Source organism: Elgaria multicarinata, chromosome 1, assembly GCF_023053635.1.
Source record: "Elgaria multicarinata webbii isolate HBS135686 ecotype San Diego chromosome 1, rElgMul1.1.pri, whole genome shotgun sequence".
Classification (NCBI taxonomy): Eukaryota; Metazoa; Chordata; class Lepidosauria; order Squamata; family Anguidae; genus Elgaria; species Elgaria multicarinata.
This window is the reverse complement of record NC_086171.1, coordinates 177,599,802-177,627,428: the sequence shown is the minus strand read 5'-3', so window position 1 is coordinate 177,627,428 and position 27,627 is coordinate 177,599,802. Positions and strand designations below refer to the sequence as shown.

At 43.9% G+C, this 27,627-nt stretch overlaps 1 protein-coding gene across 4 annotated transcripts in view; it reads left to right on the top strand.

The window, feature by feature from the left end:
* SYT2 (synaptotagmin 2) overlaps positions 1-17,104 on the top strand; it is a 179,611-nt gene extending 162,507 nt beyond the window's left edge. For 3 of the 4 annotated variants that reach the window (XM_063144014.1, XM_063144032.1, XM_063144023.1), the window contains 6 exons: positions 4,991-5,116; positions 7,884-8,051; positions 9,676-9,843; positions 10,952-11,069; positions 12,621-12,754; positions 15,055-17,104. In XM_063144014.1, coding sequence (XP_063000084.1) covers positions 4,991-5,116; positions 7,884-8,051; positions 9,676-9,843; positions 10,952-11,069; positions 12,621-12,754; positions 15,055-15,261 — 921 coding nt within the window. In that variant the 3' untranslated portion in view covers positions 15,262-17,104. The remainder of the gene's footprint in view (positions 1-4,990; positions 5,117-7,883; positions 8,052-9,675; positions 9,844-10,951; positions 11,070-12,620; positions 12,755-15,054) is intronic. The other variant, XM_063144040.1, reaches the window with a different exon arrangement.
* The last annotated feature ends 10,523 nt before the right edge of the window (positions 17,105-27,627 follow it).

Here is a 27,627-nt window from a genome sequence, read left to right as displayed (position 1 = left end):
GAACCCTCAGTTGTGTGCAGAGATACCACAGGGAATTCTGGTAGAGCACCTCCCCCTTTTCCCTTTTCACAAAGTTTTCCCTGTGATGCTCAGCTTTTGCAGTAGAAATTGGACAAGTTAATTTAGAAGTAGAGAATTGGAATTCTGCTTGGTGCGCAATCTGAAATGCAAGATGTAGCTGTAACATCCCTGACAGATGGAAAGCCTCTGTTGAAATATCCCTAGCGAAAAAGAACCCATCACCACCCCCACCCCAGGCAGCGTCTCCCACTGTTGAACAGCTCTAATCACTAGAGTGTTTCTTCTAACGCTTAGACAAAATCTGCTTCCTTGCAATTTCTACCTATTGGTTCTAGTCATGTCCTCTAGAGTGAACCACAGCTCTTTGGATATTTGAAGACCACTATCATATCTCCCCTTCGTCTTCTCTTCTCTAGGCTAAACATACCCTGGATGTATCTTTTTAGAAACATTGAAAAATGTCAACTTTTGGTGCAGAGTGTTAAGTTCCATGAAGAACAGCACCAACATTGGTAGTGAGACCCAGAAGCTGTATAAAAAGTCAAGATCAGGAATCAGTAAGACAACATTCCTTCCCTTTCCTAATTAACTAATTAACATTCCTAATTAACTAATCAGGAATAGGGGTGCAATCCTATGCATGTTTAGACAGAAAAAAGTCCTAAAACTCACAGTATGCCCCAGCCAGCATAATTTCATCACTTCATCCAAAGGGTTCAAGATAATATACATAGGGGTTATCCCATTTTATTCCTATGACCATCATGTTAGAAAATTAAGGTTGAGCAACTCCACTTGAAAGACAGGTTACAATGTTTGGATCTTTTTTTGTTTAGAAAAAGGGTGAGTAAGGAGGGACAGGATACAGGTGTATAAAAGTAGACACAGTGTGGAGAAAGTGGAAAGGGAGAAGATTTTATCCCTTTCTCATAACTCTAGAACCCAGAGTCATTTAGGGCACATCCTAGCATATTTAGACAGAAAGAAGTCCTACAAAGCTGGGAGTTTATTTATTTATTTATTACATTTTTATACCGCCCAATAACCGAAGCTCTCTGGGCGGTTCACAAAAATTAAACCATAATAAAACAACCAACAGTCTAAAAACACAAATACATAATACAGTAGAAAAAGCGCAACCAGGATAAAACCACGCAGCAGAAATTGATATAAGATTAAAATACAGAATTAGAACAGTAAAATTTAAATTTAAGTTAAAATTGTTAAAATACTGAGTGAATAAAAAAGTCTTCAGCTGGCGACGAAAGCAGTACAGTGTAGGCGCCAGGCGGACCTCTCTGGGGAGCTCATTCCACAACTGGGGTGCCACAGCGGAGAAAGCCCTCCTCCTAGTAGACACCTGCCTCACTTCCTTTGGCAGGGGCTCACGGAGAAGCGCTCCTGTAGATGATCTTAAGGTCTGGGCAGGTACATATGGGAGGAGGTGTTCCTTCAAATAACCTGGTCCCAAACCGTTTAGGGCTTTGAATGTCAATACCAGCACTTTGAGTTGTAGGACTTTTTTCTGTTTAAGCATGCATAGGGTTACGCCCTAAAAGAAGGACCGCAGTCAGTGACAGTGCACTTGCTATGCATGCCAAGGTCCCTGGTTCAACCTTTGGCATCTCCCCCTTTTTTTAAAAAAAGGTTAAGGATAAGGAGAACTACAGCTGTGCCAGATAGACAAAGAGTTTGCCTTCATGGAGCTTCCTGTGTTCCTAACCATTGAGACCATCCAGTGGTATCGCATGCCATGTAGAGTCCCCATTCCAAACATAAGCATTCATTGAAAGAATGACATCCTTGCTACTAGCCTGGTTCCTGGCCCACTTAAGACATTTTGAAGGGGTCTTAGGAAGTTTGAGTGACTCCTGGTGCTTTGGGGCATCATGAGAAGAGGGGAGTTGTGAGTTCTTCTGATTTGGGGGCAGAATATGCATCTACCCACACCTTTCACTTCACACAAGACCAGGAAATGCTTCCTTAGCTTAGCCACCAGTCCACAAATCCAACACTCTTCCTTACTCACGGCAAGGCAACTGTGTCCTTCCCGCTTGCTTCTTTATTGTGTAGCTTCCCTATTACTTTATATCACTTTGCACAGTTGAAAGCCAAGTAGCCAGATGCCTTTATGGGGGAGGGGGCTGAGATTTACATGGCCCTTTCCATATTACTAATACATACTCCAATTTGAGACTGTATTCAGTGTTTAGGGAAGCTATAGCCTGTGAAGAGGCCTTCGGATTGCATTAAATCAGGGTTTCCCATTACCTTGCAATCAAATGTTTGTGCAAACATTAATTGCAATATTCAGGGTCTTCAACTCAAGCAAATGTTTGTGCAAACATCAATTGCAATATTCAGGATCTTCAGACAGAAAACATATTACTAGATGCATCAGTAATTAACACGTACGAACCTCTGAGACTTGCTTTCTCAGCAAACAGAAGAACCAGTCTAAGGCTAGCATCTAAAAGGCACAGTGTTATGGAATGAACACGATCGTGAAATCTACATTGAGTCTCCAGGCATGATGAGACCTATTCACGGACTAGATGATACAAGCATATGATTTCCCTACACGTGATAGCCCATTGCCAGGCTAGACCTTGCACAAATGGACAGATGTTGTCCCCTGTCATTGTGTAGAGCCCTGTCTATGTTGACCTCAGGGGCTGTGCATTGGCCAATTTAGCCAAAGAAAGAGTGCCAATATGGGAAGAGGCAGTATTAGGAATTGTGCCCTCCCTGTAGATCACATCCTCTTAACCAGGCCATAACAACAGCCATGTGTCTCTTCTTTGCACTTCAGTTGTTGGGTTTGTTTTTTCTTGTCCTTTCTAAAAGGCCCTTTCTGGTAGCAAACACCCATATGCTCTCCACTAGTTAGTGATTTGTACAGAAAGTCACGTTTCCTTTTTCTTTCCCTCTCTCCCCCTATGTATTTCCGTGCTTTTTGGCATCCAGAGAAACACAGGTCTAGTAATTCCCTTCTGTTATTTTTGTGAGACAATTTACTTTTAAATGGGAAGATGAAATTGGCTGGTTTAAATAGACAGTGTGGCTAGCTGCCTATTTTTGCACCTTCTAAGCAAAATGAAAATTGGAGCAAGACATAGTGGTGTCTCAGGCCAAACTATACATGATGTTAAATGCACTTTTTTTTAAAGCATGTTTAAGCTTACTTGAAAGGAAAAGCAGTGTGAGAACTCTGTTCATACTGTGCTACCTGTCCAGTTCAGGGCCCCATACAAACAGCACCTGTAGGGGCAAATTGCATCCAGGAGCGCGGTTTTTGGCAAGGCCCCAATCTGGATCAGTAGCGTGATCTGGACTGGGCCCCCACACAGCTGCTTTTCCTTCAGAAAGCATACTCTTTCTGCAACATGTCATTGGGCATTCAACATCTATTTCTTGTAACTGGCATCTTTCTAAATCAGCCCTTCCCATGTATAATGTGCCTTTGAAGGTGTGGAATCTGCAGTTTCTCAGGAGCACTGAGTGTTGTTGATGATTTGTGCAGTTTTTTGTCTCTATAATGCCCTTCTCTTCCTTCTCTGTGCTCTCGTTGTCCCCCTTCTGTGTTGTTCTGTCTCCACCTTTTCTGACTAACCCGGATATCAACTCACGGTAGGTCCTAACGCAAACACCACAAGGGAAGAGGGTTTAATCTAATATACTCCCAGAGGTTCTGTACTGAGACTTTGTTTAGATGATGGTATTAAACCTGACATTGGACTTGAATTGGGGAAGGCAAACAAAATTTTCTTTGAATTCTGATTTAAGGGAGATTAAATTTTAAGTTAATTTCTCCCAAAAGTATCCAGTTAGAAATGAGGTCGAGTCCAAACTCAGTTTTATGCTAATTTAAGTGGATAAAGTCTTTGCTGGCTAACCAATATCGCATCTAAAAACAAGCACAAGTGAGTTTGTTAGTGGATGAGTTTCTTCAGTCAAGTTGACATGGGCTAACATATGGCAAATGAAACCTTGAATTCCCATGTATTCATGGCCTGCCCGTGTTTGTCAGACATCGCTGGGAAAGGAGCCAATTTTGAGAACTTGTGCTTATAGCTCTTTAACCAAATTTGATAACATTTAATTTTAAAAACTTGAGTAACAACTATGAATGTTCACCATTGGGCCGGTGGGAGGGATGCATGAATGAGTGTTCAGATCTCGGTTGTTTTAAGCAAGGTGAGAAAAAGAACATTGGATCTAGCTGAGGTCTGTGTTTCTTTTAATAGCCACCAATCCCTTTCGTGAATAGTATTTGCTACCTCCTTATAGCCACTGAACATCCAGAGTGCTCACCCTGCTGTGTGGCTACCCCATCTCCCATAGCCCTCCTTGCCAGAGATTGGTGTCCTTCATTAACAAATCCATTAGACCAGTCCCATGGCTATACTGGTCCCTATGGACATTCTCAGGTTCACAGTTTCCAGTTCGATTAAAAGTCCAATCTTTGTATTCCCAAAGCTTAGGCATTAAGCCTTTGTGCTGAACAGATTGTTCTTTCCTTAGTCATAGAATCATAGAATAGCAGAGTTGGAAGGGGCCTACAAGGCCATCAAGTCCAACCCCCTGCTCAGTGCAGGAATCGTAGCACTGTGTTCCACCTATACCTTTCACAAAGTCTTCCATCCAGTAAACAGAGGGGAAGATAGTTGTTCCTCTGCACTGGTGTTGTGCATATGGGAGGAAAAACTGGCCACACGTCTTAGAGACCACTATACAATTAGGAGTAAAATCCTAAAGAGGACCCCCAGGCTCTCTTCCCTTTTTCATCTGCCCCCTGGAGACCTGTTTTCCCACTCTTGAAGTCACATTTTCTGAATGTTATGCACATGCAATTGTGTGCTAAGGTAAGACTATGGAAGAAAGTGTGTGTGTGTATGTGTGAAGGGAAAGTAGGCTCTCAGTATGTGGTGTCACTTTGGAGAATGTCGTGGTCCTGCTTCTCTTTCAGGACAAACAGGATGATGATGATGATGAAGAGGGTGGAGAAGAGGGTGGAGAGGAGGAAGAGGAGAAAGAGCCAGAAAACCTGGGCAAGCTGCAGTTCTCCCTGGACTATGATTTCCAAGCTAACCAGGTAATGTGCACGTCTGAATAGGCAAGACGAGAGTTCTGGGAGAAACGTCATCTTAAACCCTTACTACCACAGGACTCAACCTGATGACAGAAGCTCATTCCTGCCCATTCTGGGAAACTACAAAAGCTTTGGAGGTGGACGCTCAGCACTTAGAGCAATGGCCTTGCTCTAAAAACACTACATTTTCAAGAAAGAGGCCCTGGTGTTACCATCAGGCCTTGGCTAGATGCAGGAGAGAAGTGCTGAAAAGGGCGACTAAGATGATCAAGAGGATGGAGCATGTTCCCTATGAGGAAAGGTTGCAACAGCTGGGATTGTTTAGGTTGGGGTGAAAAGGAAGTAAAAAAATAGCCAAAGGCGAGGGTGGAACTAGCAGCTTCTGCAGACAACTGCACTAACGTTATAAAGCCCTGAGGAAGAACGCAACCGCGTTCGAAATGCGTAGGCACCTGGCACTTTAATAAAACTTTTACTAATCATATTATTGTAGAAGATTACTTGGTTCCACCCTTGCCTTTGGCTATTTTTACTCCCCTATGAGGTTTTCCTTGCTTTTGCACTTGGGGTGAAAAGGAGCCTAAAGGGAGACATGATAGAGGTGTACAAAATTCCTGAATTGAGTAGGGGGTTAGACTCGATGGCCTTATAGGCCCCTTCCAACTCTACCGTTGTGTAATTCTATGAATTATGCATGGTGTCAAGAACATAGATAGGGAGACATTTTTCTCCTTCTCCTATAATACTTGAACCCGGGGTGATCCCATGAAGCTGATTGGTGGGAGATCCAGGACAAATGAAAGGAAGGACTTCTTCACACAGCACATAGTTAAACTATGGGATTCACTACCACAAGATGTGGTGATGGCCACCCATTTGGATGGTTTTAAAAGAGGATAAGTTCCTGGAGGAGAAGGCTATCAATGGCTACTAGTCCTGATGTCTATGAGCTACCTCCAGTAGCAGAGGCAGTAAGCCTATGTACACCAGTCACTCGTGTCATGCCTGTGGGTTCCTGGTCAACAGCTGGTTGGCCACTCTGAACAGAATGCTGATCCAGCATGGCTCTTCTTGCATTCTTATGCCAGGCCTCAGATGGTCTTAGACAGGCCTCAGACCAAAGTCCAAATGGTTTGAGACAGAAGAATTGGCAGAGACAGTGGGACAAGGTGATCGGACTGAGGAACTAAGTCTAGAGTAACCATTATATAGAGCTAGCCAGGCCCCCGTTGGATGCTCAGGCCACATGGTCTGACCACATAGATGAGTTGCTGTACCCTCGCTGGCCATTATAAGAATGGTGCTGCAGCACAGGAAAGATCAGTGCCAGTAACTCCTTTAGCCCTGCAAGCTGTCTCAGAAGTATGGGGTGATAGGTGCCTGATCCCTTCTTGAGTCCCTGGTTCAAGTCCCCAAGTTTTTCTGGGGTTAGCATATCCAGTTTGTTCAGTCACTGTGTACAAATTGCTATCCACGCCCAGCAATTTTTAGTATAACTTAACAGCTGTACACAATTATAAGGAAAGGAAAAGGATGTAAATTTAAGCTAAATCCAATCAAATTGTCATGATTGCCAAACATTTTCCATTCGTTTTCCATTATGCCCAAATTGACAAGCCATGGTTTTATTTATTTATTTATTTATTACATTTCTATACCGCCCAATAGCCGGAGCTCTCTGGGCGGTTCACAAAAATTAAAACCATTCAAAATATAAAACAACAGTTTAAAACCATAATATAAAATACAATGTAAAAGCTCAACCAGATAAAAACAGCAGCAATGCAAAATTACAAATTTAAAACCATGTTATTTAAAATTTATAGATTGTTAAAATGTTGGGAGAATAAAAAGGTCTTCACCTGGCGTCTAAAAGCATATAATGTAGGTGCCAAGCGAACCTCCTTAGGGAGCTCATTCCACAGCCGGGGTGCCACAGCAGAGAAGGCCCTCCTCCTGGTGGCCACCTGCCTCACTTCCTTTGGCCATCACTCTGCCTCTGGAGCTGCCATGCCATAGAGATGAAAGTGCTGAGCATCAGGAAAATAGAATCACACAATGGTCTGGTTCACACTTCATAAGAAGCCACTGTGAGTGAATTTCCCTGGGCCACTCCAGAGTAGGCCAGTGAGTGAAATGATCATGTAAACCATGGCTTGTCTGTGGCCAGGTTCAGAAGACACCTTAAACCATGGCCTTAAGCACAGTGAATAAGGCAAAAAAAAAAAGGCTTATTCACCGTCCTTAAAGCTATAGTTTAAGGTGTCTTCTGAACAGGGCCTGTAAACTGAGCTTCATACAAACCTTTGTTTTGCATATACTCTGAACTAAGCCACTGTCTATGCAATTACTTATAATTATGTTTATATCCCACCTTTCCTCCAAGGAGCTCAAGGCAACATGCTGGTTCACACGCACACACAGACACACACACCATGTATCCTCACAACAGTCTTGTGAGGTAGGTTAGGCTGAGAGGTGGTGGCTAGGTCACTGAGTAAGTGTCACAGCTGAGTACAGATTTGGGTCTCTCTACTCCCAGTCTAAGCACTACACCACAGAGTTAATGATACATGTAGAGATGGCGTGGCTGGGTATGTGAGGAATAAGAAACAGGCCCTGTAGCAGAAGAGGAAGAAGCAGAGAGTGTCTAGCAGCAGCAGAAAGAAGATGGAAAGTGGACCTGACCAGACTTCTGTCCCCACCCACCTAACTGATTGGCATGTTGCATTTCAAAGCTTCCTGATAGCTGTCTTCCCCTCCTTGACAGCTCACAGTAGGAATCCTCCAAGCGGCTGAGCTCCCAGCCCTGGACATGGGTGGCACTTCAGACCCTTACGTCAAAGTCTTCATACTTCCAGACAAGAAGAAGAAGTATGAGACCAAAGTGCAAAAGAAGACCCTCAACCCAACCTACAATGAGACTTTTGTCTTCAAGGTAAGACTTCTCTTGGCCTAGGTGTTCTCTGCAGCTGATAGGTCACGGTGGTAAGTCTCTGAAAATGTCAGCTCTCTTGTTGTGCTTCCACAGTAGCAGTGTCTATACTTCATTCTGCCAGAATACAATTGATGATGCACATATTACATTATCAGCCACCAACTCCCATCAGCTCTAGCCAGCATGGCCAATGGTCAGAGTTAAGAACATCTGGTAGTTGAAGAACATCTGCAGGGCCACAGGTTCACCACCCCTGCTCAGGGGTAATAAACAACTCCAAGTTCATTTCCAGTATGGAGAGAGTAGCTGTTAAAAATAAATATCCAGATATTCAGTAGTCTAGAATTCTGACCACACTCTGTGTTTGTCTCCTGCATTGTAAACTTTTATATCCTATTATTAAGCCAATTCTCAATGCACTTATTCATTATATTAGAGCAGTAATTTGATTTGGAGTGTGCTGCTGGGTTTTTAAAGTATAGTTTCTGTTTTATTCAAAGTATTTTTATTCCATCTTTCCATTAAAAAATGCCCAAGGCACTTCACAGTCTAAACATATTACATATGTAATATGTTACATATGTAACTTATTAAAGCCAATAATAAAATACAAAACAAGCAATAAAAGAGAAAAGAGTCAGCAGATGAAGCCACAATGGAGACAGCCATCCTTCTGCCACCGCCTCCCCCAAGGATGCCCCTGAGTAGGACACCTCAACGTCACATAGTATTGTGCATTCTGTGCCAGGAATGTGGCTGGGCTGTTCAACGCAGCCAAGCTGCTCCTAGAAGAAGTCGCAAGGCTTTTTTCCATAGGGAAAGAAACCAACCCACCCTCAACCACTTCATCTTTAAAGGTAAGACAGCACCCCTGAAAATCCTTAGAATTTCACCTGCTCTGCCAAGGTTAATCCAAACTTTAGCAGGCATGTTCAGCCTCCGCAAACAAATGAAAATTCTTGGGCCAAAGATGCCAGGTCAGCACTTGTATCAGGATGGGTCTGTTCAGATGACACTTCAGGCTCTGTGGTTAGCGAAACTATGGTTCTCTGGAGTTCGCACTAACCACAGGCCGTGCGTGTCACACAAAAGACCACTAACCCTGCTGCAGACGGTCCGACTGGTTAGTGAGAGAGCAGGATTTAGAAAAATGCATTGCACAAGACACCTTAAACTTAGCTGCTTGACCAAAACCCTTAACCAGCAGGACTTCAGGTGTCTTCTGAACAGGCCCAATGGCTAAATTGGCTAAATTTACAGAAATGCTTTAAAGAAGAAATAGTCCTAATTCTAGATTTTTATCTCTATTGGTGGAAAAGTGGCGCTCTGTTTTTTGTTTCAAGCTAATGAAACCAGAATGTCCATTTAGAAACACTGGCTTTGTCAGCATTGAATCGTTTGTTTTGTGGCTCTCTTGGTTTGTTTTTATACTGTTTTCAATTTTTCTCCTCTGCATTTAATTTTTGTTTGTTTTTAGGTTTTTGTTGTTACTAAATAAAAAAAGTTTCACCTTACCTAATTTTCATAAAAATCTCACAAGACTGTTCCAACAGCATTTTAGGTAGTTCCTTTGAATTTGCCAGTGCTGCAGAAGTTGTTGAACAATTATCCTACTCTGTAACAGATTCCCTATCAGGAGCTTGGTGGAAAGACCTTGGTGATGGCCATCTACGACTTTGACCGCTTCTCCAAGCATGACATCATTGGGGAAGTCAAAGTGCCCATGAACACTGTGGACTTGGGGCAGCCCATTGAAGAATGGAGGGACCTTGAGAGTGCAGAAAAAGAGGAGGTAAGAAGGGGAGGCAGGTGTTTCTGTCTTCTTTTTTTGGTCTCGGCTGTACAAATATGATACTGATACCAAGAGCTTCTCTACACATAGGAAAGATCCTGCATCCTTACTGGGTTTTTTTTGTCTTCCGCAGTCTTTCCACCTTGAAAACTTGCCTTCTCAGAAAGGCTCCATTGTGTTTAATGAGACAGTGCCATCTAGTGGCGGAATTATAGTGTAATGCCGACTTTACACACTGGGGAGATACCACAATATCCTAGATAACACAAAATTGCCTCTGATCTTTTTAAAAGCAAGATTAATGGGGGATAGTGCAGAGACATCCTGGACGTTGACATTGTGTAATTGACCTGCAAAATTCCTTCAGTGGCCACTGAGTGTCCTATGGCCTTTGGCAACAGCTGGCATTGCAAACATACAATGTTGAAGGCAAAGATCCTTGTGGGCTGAGCTGCCTTCTATGAAGAATAGGGAAATATTTCATCTAACCAGACTGTCCCCTGACCCTTTTGATGCGAGAGAATTTGCCACTGTCACCACCAAAAAGTCAGAATTCTAGTCTAAAACCCAGTTCCCTTCTGCCTCATTCGCAGGATGAGCCCTTGGATTTAAAATCCAGCGTTGATAAATCTGTGGTGACTTGATGAATGCCCATTTCTAAATTAGTGCTTCCTTTTCAGAAAATAGATTATTAAGTTTCCTCACTTTAGTGGTTTTCTCCATCCTGCCTTAAGCTATTGATACACATAATGTCTAAAGAGACTTCAATGTACAGTGAACTCACTGTCAGCAGTCTCTGGCAGTACTTGATTTGTGGGCATGCTAGACCAGTCTTCCCCAACTGGGCACCCTCCAGATGTGTTGGACTACAACTGCCATCACCCAATTTCTGACTGGGGATGATGGGTATTGTAGTCCAACACATGTGGAGGGTGCCCAGTTGGGAAAGGCTGTGCTAGATACTCATATGAAAAGAAAGACAATGGCATGTTCACAGAATGTTATGAAGAGTGTGGTTATGTTATGCATGTCTTCATCTTAGATTCAGAACATTTAAGACGCAGAGTAGAATTCCTGAGTTTATTGCTCTCCCTGTTTCCTTCAACAGCCAGAGAAATTGGGTGACATCTGTATTTCATTACGATATGTGCCCACGGCTGGAAAACTCACTGTCTGTATCTTGGAGGCCAAGAACTTGAAAAAGATGGATGTCGGGGGACTTTCAGGTGAGTGCAGGACAGCTGCATATCCACCAGATGGCACCTCTGAGCCAGTACAGAAGTCAGAAGCATTCACAGGGTCTTCTTTCTCATACACACTGAGACATAAAGCAGTTCTTGCTTTAGTTGCTTTGTAATGAAGGAAGTATAGCCTAGTATGGCTGGGATGTTCATTCTCATTACAAATGTTCCTCCTCTGCATTCTAAGATTGAGTCAGGTTCAGTTATGAAAATGTTCTCAATCGTCGATGCACAGTCTGTGCTTCAGAGCCCTCAGGGATTCTGTCCCCCGAGTCATTATTGGTGTCTCCTTGGATTTTAGTTGCTGCCCTGAGCATGAGCATTTCCTCTGTTTTCCACTTTCTTGTCTCAGAGAGGTGATGGAAATCCTGAACAGTGTCTGTAGGAGATTTCGGGATGGGTAAACAAGCTGAAGCTTCATCTAGATAAAGCCGAAGTACTGTTGACGGGGGAGGTAGTTGATCAGGATAGTGGTTTGCAATAGGGCTCTGCACCCACCCCGATACACTTCGGAGGCCGGTTTGGAGCCCTGAAGCAGCCCTGATTCTGTTCGGGGGTGCTTTGGGGGTTGTCCGACCCACCGAGGGATGCTCCGAACTGCAGAGGTGCCCCGAAGCTTCAGAGCCAATTGGCTTCGGCTTCAGGGCGCCTTGGGCTTTGCCTGAACTGCCTTGGAACTGAGCCAAGGTGAGCCGAATCAGCCCGCCTCAGCTTGGATTTGGGGCCTCAGCCCGAGGCGCTGCACAGCCCTAGTTTGCAACCAGTTTGGGGTAGGGCTGTGGTTCCACCTGGATAGTCAGGTATGCAGCCTGGGGGTTCTCGTGGACTATCTATGGAGATGCAGGTGGCATCGTTAGCTAGGTGGTGCGTTATCTAGGGAAAGCAGAGCTTTACTCAGTTACACAAATTCTGGTTTGATTCAGACTAGATTTCTGTAACACGGTTTCTGAAGGGTTGCCTTTGAAGACAGTTCAGAAACTTGAACTGGTACAGAGTGCAGTTTGCTTGCAGAGGCCAAGCATTCTGAAACCGTGTGTGAGCAACACTGCACTGGGAAGTGGTTAGTGTGAGGCAGCTGCTCCCAGGATTGTGGCAGTTTAATCTAGGGCACCATCATAACCCATCCACCAAAAAAGGGAGGGGTTGTACTGACATAGCTGAAACCTCTGCAGCTGGGTGGAAAGTTGCTTCAAGCTACTGCCTGTACAGTACTGACCATTGTAGCTTCTGTCTCAGTGGCAGCCACATCACTGGGGAAGTATGGATCCTGTGCTGCTTGTGGCTTGCAGTTGCACCCCCTTTAAAACAAAGGCACATGGCCTGAAGGTAGCCATGTTAGTCTGTGCAGCAAAAACAAGAAAGAGGCTGCTCTGAACTATTATTTGGGACCACAGAGCAAACATTAATGGCGCCTTTGTCCGTTCTTTCCTTCTGCGCATCCTAGCTGTTCTTCCTTGAGGTCTCTCTTCCCTGTATCCTTGTCTTTGAATATGTGTTGGTGCCTGCAAAATCTGAACTGCTTGGTCTTCATTTCAGATCCCTATGTGAAGATTCACCTCCTGCAGAATGGCAAGAGACTCAAGAAGAAGAAGACCACTGTCAAGAAGAAGACCCTGAACCCCTACTTCAACGAATCCTTCAGCTTTGAGATTCCCTTTGAGCAGATACAGGTTCACATGCTTCTCACTTAGGGAAATTTGTGGGAGGGTGATGCAAAGGGTTCCCAGGTCACATGGCTCATCAGTGGGGTGATGAAGTTCTCTGCCTGCCTGGACCAATCATTCTTTGAGACAGAGAAGTCCTCAAGGGAATGCATGACAGAAGAAGAGCAAGCTTTGCATTGCATTCTAAAGAGCACATGCAGTATTTTATTTATTTCATTTCAATTCCACCTTTCTACAAGGAGCTCAAAGCATCATACATGTTTCTCCTCCCCAACTCTCCATTTTATCCTTACAACAGCCCTGTGAGATTCAGTAGGCTGAGAGGTGTTGACTTGCCCAAGGTCATAGACTGAGCATAATGGTTTTAAAATAGGGATGTGAACCTGGGATTCTGGTGACCCAGTTGAGGAAAGATCCAGGAAAATCTTTACCAATGGATTTTGCTGAATGATACACTGGCTTGTTGTTGTTGTTGTTGTTGTTGTTGTTGTTGTTGTTGTTGTTACTACCCCATAGCTGAAGCTCTCTAGGCAGTTTACAAAGATTAAAAACATAGTATATATAGTTTAAAATCCATTTACATAAAACACACAGACAATACATACAGAGACAACATATATCTAAAATAACTTTGAGCAATCAACCATAACCAAAAGACAAATCCAGGACCTCATTAAACTCATCATATGCTGACAAATGCTTGAGAAAAGAGCAAGGTCTTAACCTGGTGCTGAAAACATAATGTTGGCACCAGGCGGGCTTCATCAGGGAGATCATTCCATAATTGGGGGGCCACCATCGAGAAGGTCCTCTTCCTTGCTGCTGCCTCCTGATCCTTCCTTGGAGGAGGACCTTATATGCTGAGCAGAGGCTCTGTGGATGCTGCTAAATGTGTACTAGCAAGTCACTACATATAATTTATGCAAGTTGTTATACGGTAATAGGAGACTATATCATTAGTAATAGTTGAAAAGTAAGAAGCATCCTTTTTTTAGATAATATACACATGTGTTGGAGAAGCAGGGCCGGCCCTAGCATGAACAGTAAGTGGCAGAATATGGGAAGAGCAGTGAATTGTGCCGTTCCGCCCCCCCCCCCCCCAAAGGGTCTGCCGCAGCCAGCAGGACCAAAAAGCAGCCACGCACTCACCCACTCGCCTCCCATGTCACTCGCCTGCTCATGCCCACCCCACCCACTTAGCTTACTTCTTCTTGGGCACGTATGTATGCACGGCTTGCCAGTGCACCACCTGACAGGGAGCTGCCTAACACCTGCAAGGTCACCGAAGACTGAGCCTACACAGAAGCAGCCTTCCCCAAGTCTGACTGGGAATTATAGGAATTGCAGTCAGACACATCTCAAGGGCCCCAGGTTGGGGAAGTCTGTTTTAGATAATGCACATGTGTGTGATAGAAGGCATCATAACGGAGTTGCCTTCCTATGTGAGCATTTTTATGATTACCTCTATTAAAAATAATACTTTAAAAGAAAGAAAGAAATCAGTTGCTCAGTGGATTAGGGGGCACCCTTTTAGTTGATTACAACTAAATTAATCTAACCAGTTAATTGATGTGAACATTCCAGCCCTTGTCATCATACATCATCTTTGTATTCATTCATATTCTTGTAAATGATTTTTGTATGTGAATAGGCCTCTCTGTAATTTAGTCTCACCTTGGCAAGCATCCCTTGTTGGACTCAAAATGAAGTACATCACCCATCAGGATTGTATGATGAATTACAGGAAGTAGATTTTCAATCAATTCCTCCCCCGCCCCCCTGGCAATGACTGTCTGTTCTTTGCCCAGGATTTGCCCAAGGACAATCCTGTTGCCCTTAAAACCAGAGATGTGGAAGCAAGGAACTAACATATTCCTCCTTTCACAGCAGAAATCTATTTAAGCCCAAATGAGTCAGTGGTGTCAAAAAATAAAGAATTGGCTTCTCTAAGTAGTTTTACACTGAAAAATTAAACTATGTATGTATTTAATTATTTAATTTATTATATTTTTAATCTGCCCAATAACAAGCGTTTTCTGGGCAGAATACAAACAGTTAAAAGAATAAAATTCAATACGAATGAATATTTAAAAGAACAAAACAGTACAAAATGGCAACCATCAGAGGAAGAGATAGATATAAAGATATATAAGAAGAGCCGTAAAAATCAACTGAGATCCACTTTCCTGCAATAGGACCTAATAGGCATTGCAATAGATCTTTAGTAATAATAATAATAATAATAATAATAATAATAATAATAATAAATCTCTCTCTCTTTCTCTCGCTTCTTGCTTCCCCTCCAGAAAGTGCAAGTTGTGATTACTGTGCTGGATTATGATAAGCTGGGAAAGAATGAAGCCATTGGCAAAGTATTTGTCGGCAACAACTCCAGTGGCACAGAGCTCAGGCACTGGTCCGACATGTTGGCTAACCCACGCCGCCCCATTGCCCAGTGGCATTCCCTGAAGCCTGAAGAAGAGGTGGACGCAGCTCTTGGGAAAAACAAATAGGCATCCCCATTCCCCAGCATCACCTACTGAACATTCAAAGTGATCCAGAGCTATCAATACCTCAGTTAGGCAACGTTTGGTTTCTGTTCCGTTCCATTTTCTAAGCTGCAATACCCTCCCTTTGATGGCGGTAGAGAGATTCCGGATGAACTCAAGAGCATCCCGGGGGGAAAAGGTGTAAAGACGCAGTTGTTCCTTTCGCATTCCTCAGAGTAGTTTGTCGGCTGCATGTTCCATCATCTCTCCATGTTGTTCTCTTCAAGCGCAAAGCAAGCTTTTCTCTCGGGTTTCCCCCGAGACCACCATGAATAGCAGCACAAAACAGCTTTGCTTTTACTCGCTTTGGGATTTTCTTCCTCAAAATTGGACCTTTGAATATTGTGCTAGGATCATACCAGAGCCTGACAATGTGAGTTGACCAGATACACTGTGCTTGCTTTGAAAAATAGCAAGGTGCGTGAAGTGGTGCTCTTGTGAACCATTGCAGCAGCGTCACACTTTGGATTTGGCGGCCTTTGGCGGCCTTTGGCCATTAGCCATCTAGCAGAGAGGACAAGGAGCAACTCTGGCACTGGGACATCTCCGATTATGTGGATAACTGGTGGATTAATCCTCTGGGGTGAGAGGAGTGCAGTTTGGGGCATAGGTATTGCCTAATGCTAATTGCCGTGTAACATCTAGGTAATGCAGTGGGTCTTCTGCTTCCTGTAGTTTTCCGTTTTTGATTAGAACAATGGAGTGGTACTAGAAGATAATTGGGAGCATCATAGCTGCACTTCTAGCTGTAAGCTTCCACTCTTCTGTCCAGGTGCAGGTCAGAGTCCTAAATATTATTTGGTTTTCGTTTATTTAAAGAACAGCATCATGGGTTATTTATGCAAATAGCCAAGCTGAGCAGGCTGACCTTTCATGTGAACGTTTATAAAAAGCTGCGGCAAGAACCTTCATGCAGCCTTGCAACCCTGAAACAAAACCCAGCAGCCTGAGGCTGATTTGCATACACTTCCCATCATGCCTTGCACTGCCATTTTTCTTTCGAGGACACAACAACGTAAGCTCGTTCTAGTTGGATTTTGTATGGCACTCGGAACTGAAAGTGTATGGGAGGAACTGACTGCGAGGGAGGTTCACATGTTTCTCTAACCCTCTGAGGGTCAAGATCTGCTGGATAGGAGGAGGGGAAAGAAGAAACAGGCCGGTTTGCCCAGTGGGCCACAGGGTGCTTTGTTAATCTCAGATTAAGCATCTAGTTTCTTGGTTAGCAGAGCTGGAGAATTCAGAGAAAATGGAAGCTTCCAGTTGGGGTCTCCTCCCCGCACTTCAATGCCACGCTTAACTAAGACTTAGGGCAAGAGGTTCGAGAGCGAGGGAATCCATTCCAATCAAAGGACCAAAGATGCAGCCGCAGCTCCTGCTCTGTATACAGCCACTGTCTAGCTGCCAAACACATGTATGGTTTCTTTGCTGATCCCAGAGGGATAAGCCATATTTCCTACCTAGCGTTTGCACTGATCACTGAAGGGCCTGTCTGCTTCATACGTTGGTCCAGCTATCAATGTCGTGGACATCCTGGCTCCCTGTTCAGATGGTTATTGGCAGAAGGAGGCAAATGGGGTAGGTGGGGAAAGGATGTAGCTGCTGGCAGCATCCTTCTGCCTCTGTTTTCCTGATTGACCATCTGTTCCCTTCGATTCGAATCCATCATTTCAAGTATACAGCAGTAAATTTGGGTCTGATGCTTTTGGGTTTAGTTCTTTTTTATTCCATTTAGTCACCGTGGTGGATTGGAACACTGGGCCAGCTTACGTACAGGGGCTTCTTTTCTGCTTCTGCATTTAGTATGGATTTAGTTGGGAATTATGGCTAACAGTCCAGGGTGGGGGCTTCTTCCCAGGAGACCGAGAAAGGTCCAGGTAGTGATAGAGCAGTTTCATAGCGTGTCAGCAGCCTTTTGCTGTCACTGCCTTGGGTTAGGCTGGCAGGACAGGCACTGGGCTACAGAAATTCTCCAGATGGTAGTCAGGTCTGCAAAACACATTTCTTTGGTTGGAGGGAGAGAAACTGTTTCCAGTCATGAGGATGGAGGAACTCCAGCCGTACTCAAGTTGCAAATTCAAAGAGTGACTAAAAAGCCTCAAACAATTGTGCTGTTGGGGAAAACTTCTTCCTTGGGCAACAAAATTTCTTGTGGGACCTCCTTTGTTGGCTTATCTTGGACCTGATCAGGGCAGATCTTTCTTTGACCATTTTTTTTTTTCATATTTTGGCTGCCCAGCCAAATAGTGCCCTATATTTTTGTTTTTATAGGAACAGAATTAGATAAAACAGACATTTAAAGCAGAGAGGGAGAGAAAGAATCCAGCATGCAAGACAAATTCAGCCTTGTGCTTCGCACCTTGTCTGGCAATAACATCTGCCCTCTGGCCATCTCTGGCCAAAACCCTTTAAAAGGATGTCAGCTGCTCGGATTGTATGCTGGCCCTTTGCCCCCTGAAAGGTATGTTGACCTAGAAAACAGCTTGGCTAGGCACCACACTGTTGGGTGTTGCATGCTGCCTACTCACGGAGTGGAACTATACATTCAGAGAGCTGCTCCTTTCTTGCCTGGCCTAGGGCTGAAAGTAAGAAAACTCCGGAGCCATGCTCTCTGAGGTCACTCTGTGTTTGGGGCTGTACCATCCAGATTGCAGGTGACTGAAAGCCCCTCCAAACCAAACGAAGATCCTGCCATGTAGAGAACTCACGTGTCATCCTTCTTGACATCTACTTTTCTATGTGGACAATTTCGCTCTCTCACCCGGAGCATCATTCCACTGGGCAAATTTCCACCTGCATAGCCCAGAATGCAACCCTCAGAAATGGGTCATTTCTGCCCGAACAGGCCACTGCAAGCAGAGTCATCCCAGGATCGTTCACGTATGGAATTATACTGGTTTTGTCCTAGTTGTTAAATGTAGCACTTCAGGCTAATGCTGCCCTGGCTTTGGCCTCTGCTCCTTTCTCCTCCTCCCATCAAATCACTGTAGAGCTAGAGAGAGAGAGCCATTGCCAGCTGCTTAAATGCTTTTCAGGTGGTAAAATAATCTCTCGATAGGATCCAAAAAGAAGGGGAGGGACTCTTTAAAGGCCTTCTACATGTCCCTTTCCTGGATTAATCAAATCTCAGCAGCTGTAATTGCCTATGCACTCTGCACATAGTTGGTGAAATGCTATCTGTGGGTTGTGGTCGTAGTCCCATGAGGGAGTCCTGGAACTCCAGAGACCTGGACTGATTTCTTAATGAAACCTACAGGGGCTTAGGCATAAGTGTCTATGCTTCAACGGGAAAATCAGATTCACTGCAACATCTCTGTAAAGATAGCTTTGGTGCTGGGTTCCTCTTAAGGGTAGATTAAATTTATTCCCAATTCCTTTATTGTGCCTCTCTTAGCTTTTAATGCTGCCACTGGCAAGGATATAAGGTCTTAAGGTGTAATTACAGAAGGGTGTCCTTGTGGAGTTATGAAACTGTGCATGAGGTTGTTTTTTTAAAAGCTAGACCTGGCACCATCACCAATCACATGCCATCAGAACATCATTGCTGTAGTGTCAGGGAGTTCCAATGACAGAGGGGAGAATCACAGGTCTTTCCGCATAGAGCAAAACATTGCACCAGCATATCTGGTGCCTTTGCTGGTTGTGAAGGCATGGTGGCGTCATGGGTTCTTCAACCCTCAAAGAGTCTCATATGGTTCTTAACAAAATCTGCAGTGCCTCATTTTCTTAGACAATGAAGAGCACTTGAATGCATGCAAGGGGGTGCGTTAGTGCCTGTGTGGATGCGCGCGTGTAGAATTCCTAGTCTTTGAGGGCATCTATAATTTGGATAACGGTTGACAGACAGATTCGTTTTGTTTTGTTTTGTTTTTGCTATGGTGAATTTACAGTGCTGATTTTATCTTCACAGGTTATGCTCCTATTGCTCCTTCTGCCTTCAATTCTGGCTGCAGAGTCCTTTATCAGCAGCTATAGAACCTGGAATCAATTCTCTTTTAGACCCAACACTATTTGGGTGGAATGCTTCTCTTTGAGCTGTAAAATTTTTTCCAGAGGGATAGCCATAATAGTCTCTTGCAGCAAATACAAGAGTATCTTGTGGCACCTTCAATTTATTTATTTATTTATTTATTTATTTATTTATTTATTTATTGCGTTTCTTAGCTGCCATTAAAGACTGGAAGACTTAAAGAGTAATTAATGTGTAACTGTGTGATGTGATCTAAATCACACCCTTCTTAAACTTCACAAATTTCACTGCCTTCCTTGGATTGGTAATTTGTATTAAAAAGCAGTGGGTTAAACACTTCTTAATTCACACACAACCCCACCCCCCAAAATAAAACCCAGAATCTCAATTGACAAATACGCATTGACTCCAAAATCCATAAACTAATTGTATTAGTACACACTTTGGGTTAGTGTTCCTGCTCATATTGTTATTTCACATTTGCCTGTAAGGTGAGATCTACAGGACTAGTGGACATTAGAAAGAAATCCTGAAATCAGTGTCCACGATCCACCAGTAGTCAGGTGTAGCAGCTGGTAGTTCTAGATGTGGATGCACAATGAAATTAGCATCAAAGGATGCATCAATCCAGCTCGAGAACGCTCAAATGAGCATTGCAATGTAGATGGGGATATGCCTCTATACTAGTGGTGAGTGGAAGGCTTCTTAAGTGCACGGATGACTCTACCTGGATTGGAACAAATATATTGGGGGATTCTGGATTTTTAATGGATCACACTGCAAAACAGTGACATCACCACACAAAACGGGATTCTGTTTCTGTTCCTGCTGCTGACAACCCAGGGTGTCCTCTTCAAAACCAATGATGTGAAAGTATTAGCACTAAGAACCAAGTCAGAACACACAGTCATTTAACGAATGGTGTCTCCAACTTGTGCGACGTAAAATGGGGAGCTGTAACTTGAATACAAAATATTAATGTATTTTGGTTTAGCTTCTTTTTCTTAGAAAGGGGGAGAAAAAAGTCAACCAACTCAAGCCATCTGAGCCTCATCCAAATCCCATCATTTGTGTGTACTTATATATAAAATGATATAGAAATCTATTAACATAAATAAAACCCTCTTGTAAACAATGCATGATGACTAGCCAGTATGTAAGTAGCAGCATGCAAAAAAAAAGCAGAACCCATGTGCCACGTGTGTCATTGCCCCATTTTCTAGAATACAGTCAGGCTACAGAGTTATTTTTAAAATGTGGTGTGAATGAATTTATTTTACCTAATGAGATAGAGAGGGTGGGTGGGTGGGACGTAAAAAAATTGAGAGAGAGTGAGAGTGGTCGTAACACTGTAAGATTATTTTAAATAAAAAAGTAATAATTTTTTAAATAAAAAGGCAATGAAGCATGACTGATCCATTAAAATGAAAATAGGGGTGGGGGAGGGCAAGGGGAATACAACACCAACAATATGGCAGTGGATGTCATCAATGTCTTGTAATCTATATTTGCAAAACTGTAACTCGTTGCATTTTTACCACATCCAGGTAGCAGCAACATTGCAGCTTCAATGTTCCGTGTCGTGTTGAAGCATTTCACTGTTGAAGCAAATTTAGAAGCCATATTAGATCACAGGCTGCCAGGATCCTGAAATTGGGATTGGCTGACAGGTGATCTTCAGTCTCTCTCCTCCCCCCTCGCTAACATCTTCCCGCCCCTTGTCTTCGTCTATCTTGCTGTCCATGTCTTATGTTATTCCCGGGGATGTTTGTGGGTGACAGAGCTAGTTTGCCTCAGAGGCCTTGCTTTGGTCTTGACCTCTGAAGGGAGAGCCTTCAGGGACCTCGCAAATCTGGCTGTGAACAGCATTGCTCTGAAGCCTTTTTTTTAAAAAAAAAAAACCTGCCCTCAGGGCTGGTGTCAATCTATGGCATGCTCAGGGAGATGCCAGGACCAAAGTGCCCAGGCAGGATCTACCTGTGCTGATAGTGCTTCTGGCTCTTCCCTCCCCCCCTCCCCTGCTTGGCTATGGGCTTATCTGGTGCCCAACAGAGCCTTGCTCATGGGCATTTGGGGAAACTTAAATGGCAAGTGACTTTTCCAAGCTGAGCAGCTGCCCTCGCCATGTAAGTGTGTGTGTGTGTGTGTGTAGAGAACTGCTGAGGGGGGCGATACCCCACAGCAGATGCAAGCCAAGGAAAGGTTTGAGGTTTGCTGGCTTGCGGCTGATGGGAGGAGAGGGCGGTAGCTGGATTAAAAGGAGGGTTGGGGCGGAGTGTGCATGTCACACTTTTAGCTCCTGATTGGAAGGCTCCAGCATGAGCACAACTGCATTCCAGAAGGAGCAGCTGCAGAGGACGTAGCCTCACGGTATGGTGGCCGAGGTGATGCAAACAAGCTAGATTACAAAAAGCCACAGAAAGGCTTCAGAGGTTTGATATTCAGGGGCAGGGTGGGGTCTCCGCTCCCTATGCCCCCAATTTTTATCTGTCACTCACAAACTCCCCAAATCATCCGAGTTTGCTCTCAAGTCCGGGTCCCTCTGCACCTTCCCCACTTCCGTTGCAGCCTGAGCCCTGCAAGGCTGACCTTCAACCCCCACCCTGCAGGAAGCTGCTTTTAATGCCCCCTCCCCTCCCCTCGTGTGGACTCTGTTTCTGTCTTTATTGTTAAATGGTTTTTTTTGTAACAATATGCGTCTCCTTATTAAAGAAACTCGCTGAAAGACCCGGCTGTTCTTTGCATTCCCATTATTTACCAAGATGCAGGCTCCTTGCTACACACTCTTCTTGGACCTTGGAATGTAGATCAAGGGACTAGATGCAAAGGGATACAAGCCTCCTTTAATCGTTTCAAAGAAGAAGTTTGGGGAGGTGCAGCTGAGCCCACATGGGTAAGAAAATATGCAGTGGTGGAGATTGCCCTCCAAACACATCTTTTAAAAGACACACGAACCTGCAAAGAGCCATGCTGAATCAGGCCAAGGGTCCATCTAGTCCAGCATTCTGTTCACACAGTGGCCAACCAGCTGTCAGCCAGAGAACCGCAAGCATGACACAGGTGCAACAGCACCCTACTGTCCATGTTCCCCAGCAACTGGTGTACTGCCTCTGCTAGTGCAGGTAGCACATACCGTAGCTATCAGGACTAGTAGCCATTGATAGCCTTCTCCTCTGGGAATATATCCAATCCCCTTTTAGAACCATCCAAATTGGTGGCCATCACTCCATCTTGTAGTGAATTCCATAGTTTAACAATGCACTGTGTGAAGAAGAAGGAAAGGATCCCAGCCCCCCTTTGTGTCTAGTCATACTAGAGGAGATCTCATGGATTTCCTGATCTAATTCCTACCATTTAGACCAGAATCCTGTTTCAGAAACTACACAGTCAGCTGCCTACCCAACCCTTTTCCTGAAAACACCCACAAAGGGGGATCCCACAAGCCTCTGCTCATGGCTACCCTATTACATTTCTAAAGTGCTTGATTTAAAGTTAAGACTAATCCAGCTGTTGCAGCAAAATGGGGGGGGGGGAAGGCAGGAGGGAAAGCACTTTGGCTGTGTGCACTGGTGCACTGTAGTGGCCAGGAAGTCCCAGTTAGGAAATCCCAGTTCAAATCTACCCACAGCCATTAATCCATTTGGCCTCTCATGCAATATGTTGATAAGAATATGGGCCTACCTTACAGGGCAGTTGTAAGGATTATTGAGTTGATATAAAGTACTTTGAATATTCTGAAGAACTATCTAAATACAAAGTACTAGTTTTAGAGACAGGCATAAATGCCTCAGTAAGGCTGTAAACTTGCCACATCTGACCTACAGGTCTATCAATGTCACTCTTTCTTTCTTTTGTACACAGTTACAGCTAGGGATGCTGGATTTCTAAGAATCCAACCTGTGGAATCCACGGTGAACTGGCCTTACTTAGGTTGTGCAGAGTCCGTGGACTTTTGGAACCTTTTTTAAAAAAAATTGCCTGAAGTTTTTGCAATTCGTAGGAAAATACACAAGTTTCTGCTGACACATATGCCATCCTGGAAAATATACACAGAGGTTGAATGGAATGGGGGACAGTATGCTAAATGTTATTTACTAACGCATTACGTAAATTGTTGCGAACACTTTTATGGAAGTTTTTGCATATTTTTCCACATAACAATCCATCTGTGAACAGATGCCAGAACAAGTGACACCACGCAATCCAGAAAACACACATGGGCAAATGTCACAAAATCCAGACATCTTTAGTTATGGCGCCTTGAAAGTACAAATCCACAAAAAGCACACAGTAGCTGTGAAGGGCACGTTAATGGATTGAGCACATCTTCCAACTATTCAGGAGGGGTAGTGAGGAAAGGATCAGACAATTGCTTTCCATTATTTTAAAATACATGTACAAATGTATCTTTCCCAATGACAATGACCCTTAAAAATTTGGCACTGACGTACAAAACTCAGGCAGATTGCCGCAGATCTGAATCAAACTCAGGAAGGAGCTTCTACTGAGGTCAAAGCCACAGGAACTATCTGCTGTACCTTGAGTACAAGGGAGAATGATGCTCATTGGTTGTGAGAGACCCAGATTCATGGTAGCACTCAGCAATGAAGATCACTGCAAAACCTTGGCCAAATCACTGTATCTCAGGTTAACCTTTATAGGGTTGCAGTAAAAGTAACCTCTTTCACTATTGGGATCTTTGTGGGAGGGGAATGTATGCTTAGGTTATTTATGCTGCAATCATATAAACCCACATGTTACTTCTGAGTAGACATGCATAGGATTACACTAGAAGTGGATGTTCCCTGATGGCAACATCAGAGGACTAGTGTCTTATTTATATAAACAAGTCTGTCTAAAGACACAACAAAGCCATACGATACTATCTTTATACACACACACACACACACACACACACACACACACACACACACACACACACACAGGATTTGTCTTCATAAATTCACATGCAAGTACATTTTTGAAGAATTATTTGAAGATGTTTTTTTCTCATGTTCAGAGGCTAATTTCCATTTGTTCTCTACTTAGCAGTGGAAGCTTGTGGCTCCAACGTCAGTGGAGCAGAGAATCTGGTCCGGGTTTTAATCAGAACTCTAAAGGAGGTATCCAACCTTTGGATAACTCCTTTAGACTTTGACTGGTTCTGATTGAAACCTGGAGCACATTCACCACCCCACTGATGGAGCCACAAGCCCCCACTGCTATTTGGTGCCCTGCCTCCTGACGCACAGCTCAGTACTTTTGTCAGACTACAGTATATGCATGTTGGAGCCATTTGGCCTTTGGACTTCTGTGGTCCCTCACCATACTTGAGGGAGCCCAGAAACTGGACTTTACCCAAGGTCAAGAGCTGGGTGTGCTTTGCGCACAGAAACCTGGATGCTGAGAGCAAATATTCTTTCGTGTTTAGGTCCCAAAAGGGAATACTGAAACAAGGTTTAAAACTCACAAGTCAACAACAGACATTCCTTTATTTTGAAGCTCATGTTCACTACAGCCATCAGTTCAACAGTTATCTTCCCAGTGTCAGTGAACATATATCCCAAGCTTCCATTTCACCCATGAGTGTTTCTGGGCACAGTGAGCTTTGTCTAAAGTCAGAGGATTTTAGATCCAGCTATGATGAAGGAGATGCTGTTGTTAGGCATGAGCTGATAGTGATTGCTGAAATGTTTCTAAAAGGAGTGAGCCACTCATCATATAGGACCTGATGGGCCTGCCTTTTCTCTAATTATCCATAATTCGCTCTTTCATCCAAACTGGGAAACTATGGTTAACTGTTTCATGGCAAGCCAGGATCATAAACCAACATAAATCATGATTTAAGATTCTGGCTTGTTCCAAAGCTGGTAATCATCATTTCCCAGATCAGAGACTGTGGTTATTCATGGCAGGAGTGAAGGAGCTGTATATGTCACAAATTGAGTGTGTTTACAAGCAACAGAAAAACATGGTCAACTCACAGAACTCCTATAACAATAAGGCTCAGCTGGTTCATAAGGTAATACAGGACCAGGACAAGGAAGGGTTTCTTTGCTGGTCCCAGGCACTCCGTCCTCCCCATCTGGATTTGGGCCTGAAAGTCCCAGGAAAAAGGTGGATGTATGGAGGGTATGCTGGAAGCAAGAAGAATTTGTGACGCTGCACAACACCATCACTGATCACAAGTCATGTGTATTAAGGCATCAATTTCTATTGTGACGTGGGGCGGCAGCATAGGATTGTTTGGTTTACGGACTCCAAGGTCGGAGGCTGGGATGAGTAGAAGCTGTGTAAGGCAGCTTCCCCAGTCTCCTCCCCTCCCCCTGCCACTCTCTCCCCCTCACAGTGCGGAGAGAATTGCACTGGCTACCTCTTCACACTTGTAAACCTGAGCATGGAGACGGGGAAAAGGGGGTAGGGAGGGGAGGAGACTAGAAAGCTACTTTATCCCGCTTCCTATACTGGTCCCAACCTTTTCCCCTCCTGTTCCAAGCTGCTCTGGCTAGACAGGTAAAATTGCCCATCTAGCAAAAACATAGAGCAGCTGGAGCATAGAAGTGAGGATTGTCTCCATGCTCTGGATGCCCTGCATTAGGATACTCTGCAGCCTCCAACTTCGGAGGCTTCTGACTATCGCCCCAGGATTGTTGTGCCCTCAGTATTTCTTTAGCTTCATTGCCAATAATGTCATATTCCACCCTCAACTATGGGAGGCACAGTGAGAGAGTTTCTAGCAGTTATAACAGCTTGTAGAGATTTGCTGGAGATTTCCCAATAGATATTCCTCCTCCTCCTCCAGCTTGTTCTAAATGAAAACAGTTCAGGGAGTTCTCACCTTTGTTATTTTGATTTCCTTAGTCAGTGGAGAATAATTCCCCCAAACCAGGTTTAATCAAAAAACAAATCATTTCTTTTCAAAACACAGAATTTATTTAGACCATTACTTTCTTCAGGGCACTACTCTTAACCCAAGTGCAACTTAGAGCTTCTAAACTCCCCCCACTGACCACACAGTAAATACAAAGGTCCAATTCAAAGGCTCTGTGTTTGGCTTCATTGAGCTGGAAACTCCATCAAATTCATCCAAAATATTCTCTTGGCTCCAAACAGATATCAACCAGGTAGGTGAACAAATACTTTGTCTAGCAAAAATACTAGACAAAGCAACTCTTCAGCTTCTCTTAACAAGGCTCTCTTCATCTCCCATCTCTTCTCCCACACAAAGTCCAAGACTTTCTGGAGGAGGCTTTTGTCCAGTTATTTTAAAAAGTTGTTGCTGAGCTTAGAATGGGAGAATACACAATTCACAGAAAGTAGATGAGAAAAACCCTTATTTGCACCTTCAGGAGTCTTTAAGAAGATAAAAAACCTGGGAAAAGAGAAAATGCCCCCCCCCGTGTGTGTGTGTGTGTGCGCGCGCATGTTTAGCAACATACATCATACAAAATGCTTGTGATTTATAGCTAAAGGTCATACAAGTTATGTCCCTCTTTGGCACAGTCCAGGTGTCCAAAAATCCATCCCAAACTCTTTCACATTTTCCAAATTTACTTCCCTCAGCTCTGAGACTACTTGTGTTAAAATTTCTTCAATTCAGTTCTCATGGTTTTGTAGGTACCTCCATTTCCAGTGTCTGAGGATGCTTAGCAACTTAAAATGCTCTTGTCAATCCTGTTGTCTGGTTCTGTGTATGGATCTATGTCCTGAAATTTGTATGAGGTGTGAAGATTCCTGTTCACCCTGATGCAAACCCCAAAGAGAACCACTGTTGGGCAGGACCATATCAGGTGAGTCCCATGAGCCTCTGACTGAGGATCCACTACTCCAGCAGTTATCAGTTGTGGTTATACTAAGTAAGGGTCCAATACCCTGAAGTAACCACTTTTGCTGCATAAGGCTCAGCCTTATATCCATTGGCAAACTCTATTGTGGCTAATGCAGAGTTCCACTGAACTCTTCTAATATTCATGTTTTGCTCCAAGTTCCATTTGGATCTGACTAAATTTGGAAGGGCCCCAGTGCAACTGTTCCGAGAGAAGTTGCTAAACAATTCTTCCACTGGAAATGCTGCCATGCAGCTGTGAGTGGAAGCCTAAATTCTTCTTGTAGTGTCTGGAAGGATGAAAATGGGATGTTATCAGCTGACTGGAGTATTCCCCACCAGGCTACTTCACAGTGTAAGCTCAGCATGAACCATGGGTCAAATTTGAGTTTGTTGGCCAATGAGAACCAGGAGCTCTTTCACATCCATCGCTGTGGGAGTAGATTTTATTCAAGGACTGAGATGTTTTGATTCAAGAGAAGCCCATCCATCTAAGGGTTCCAGCAGGGCCAAAGTGCTGTAAAAAGTGCTCCAA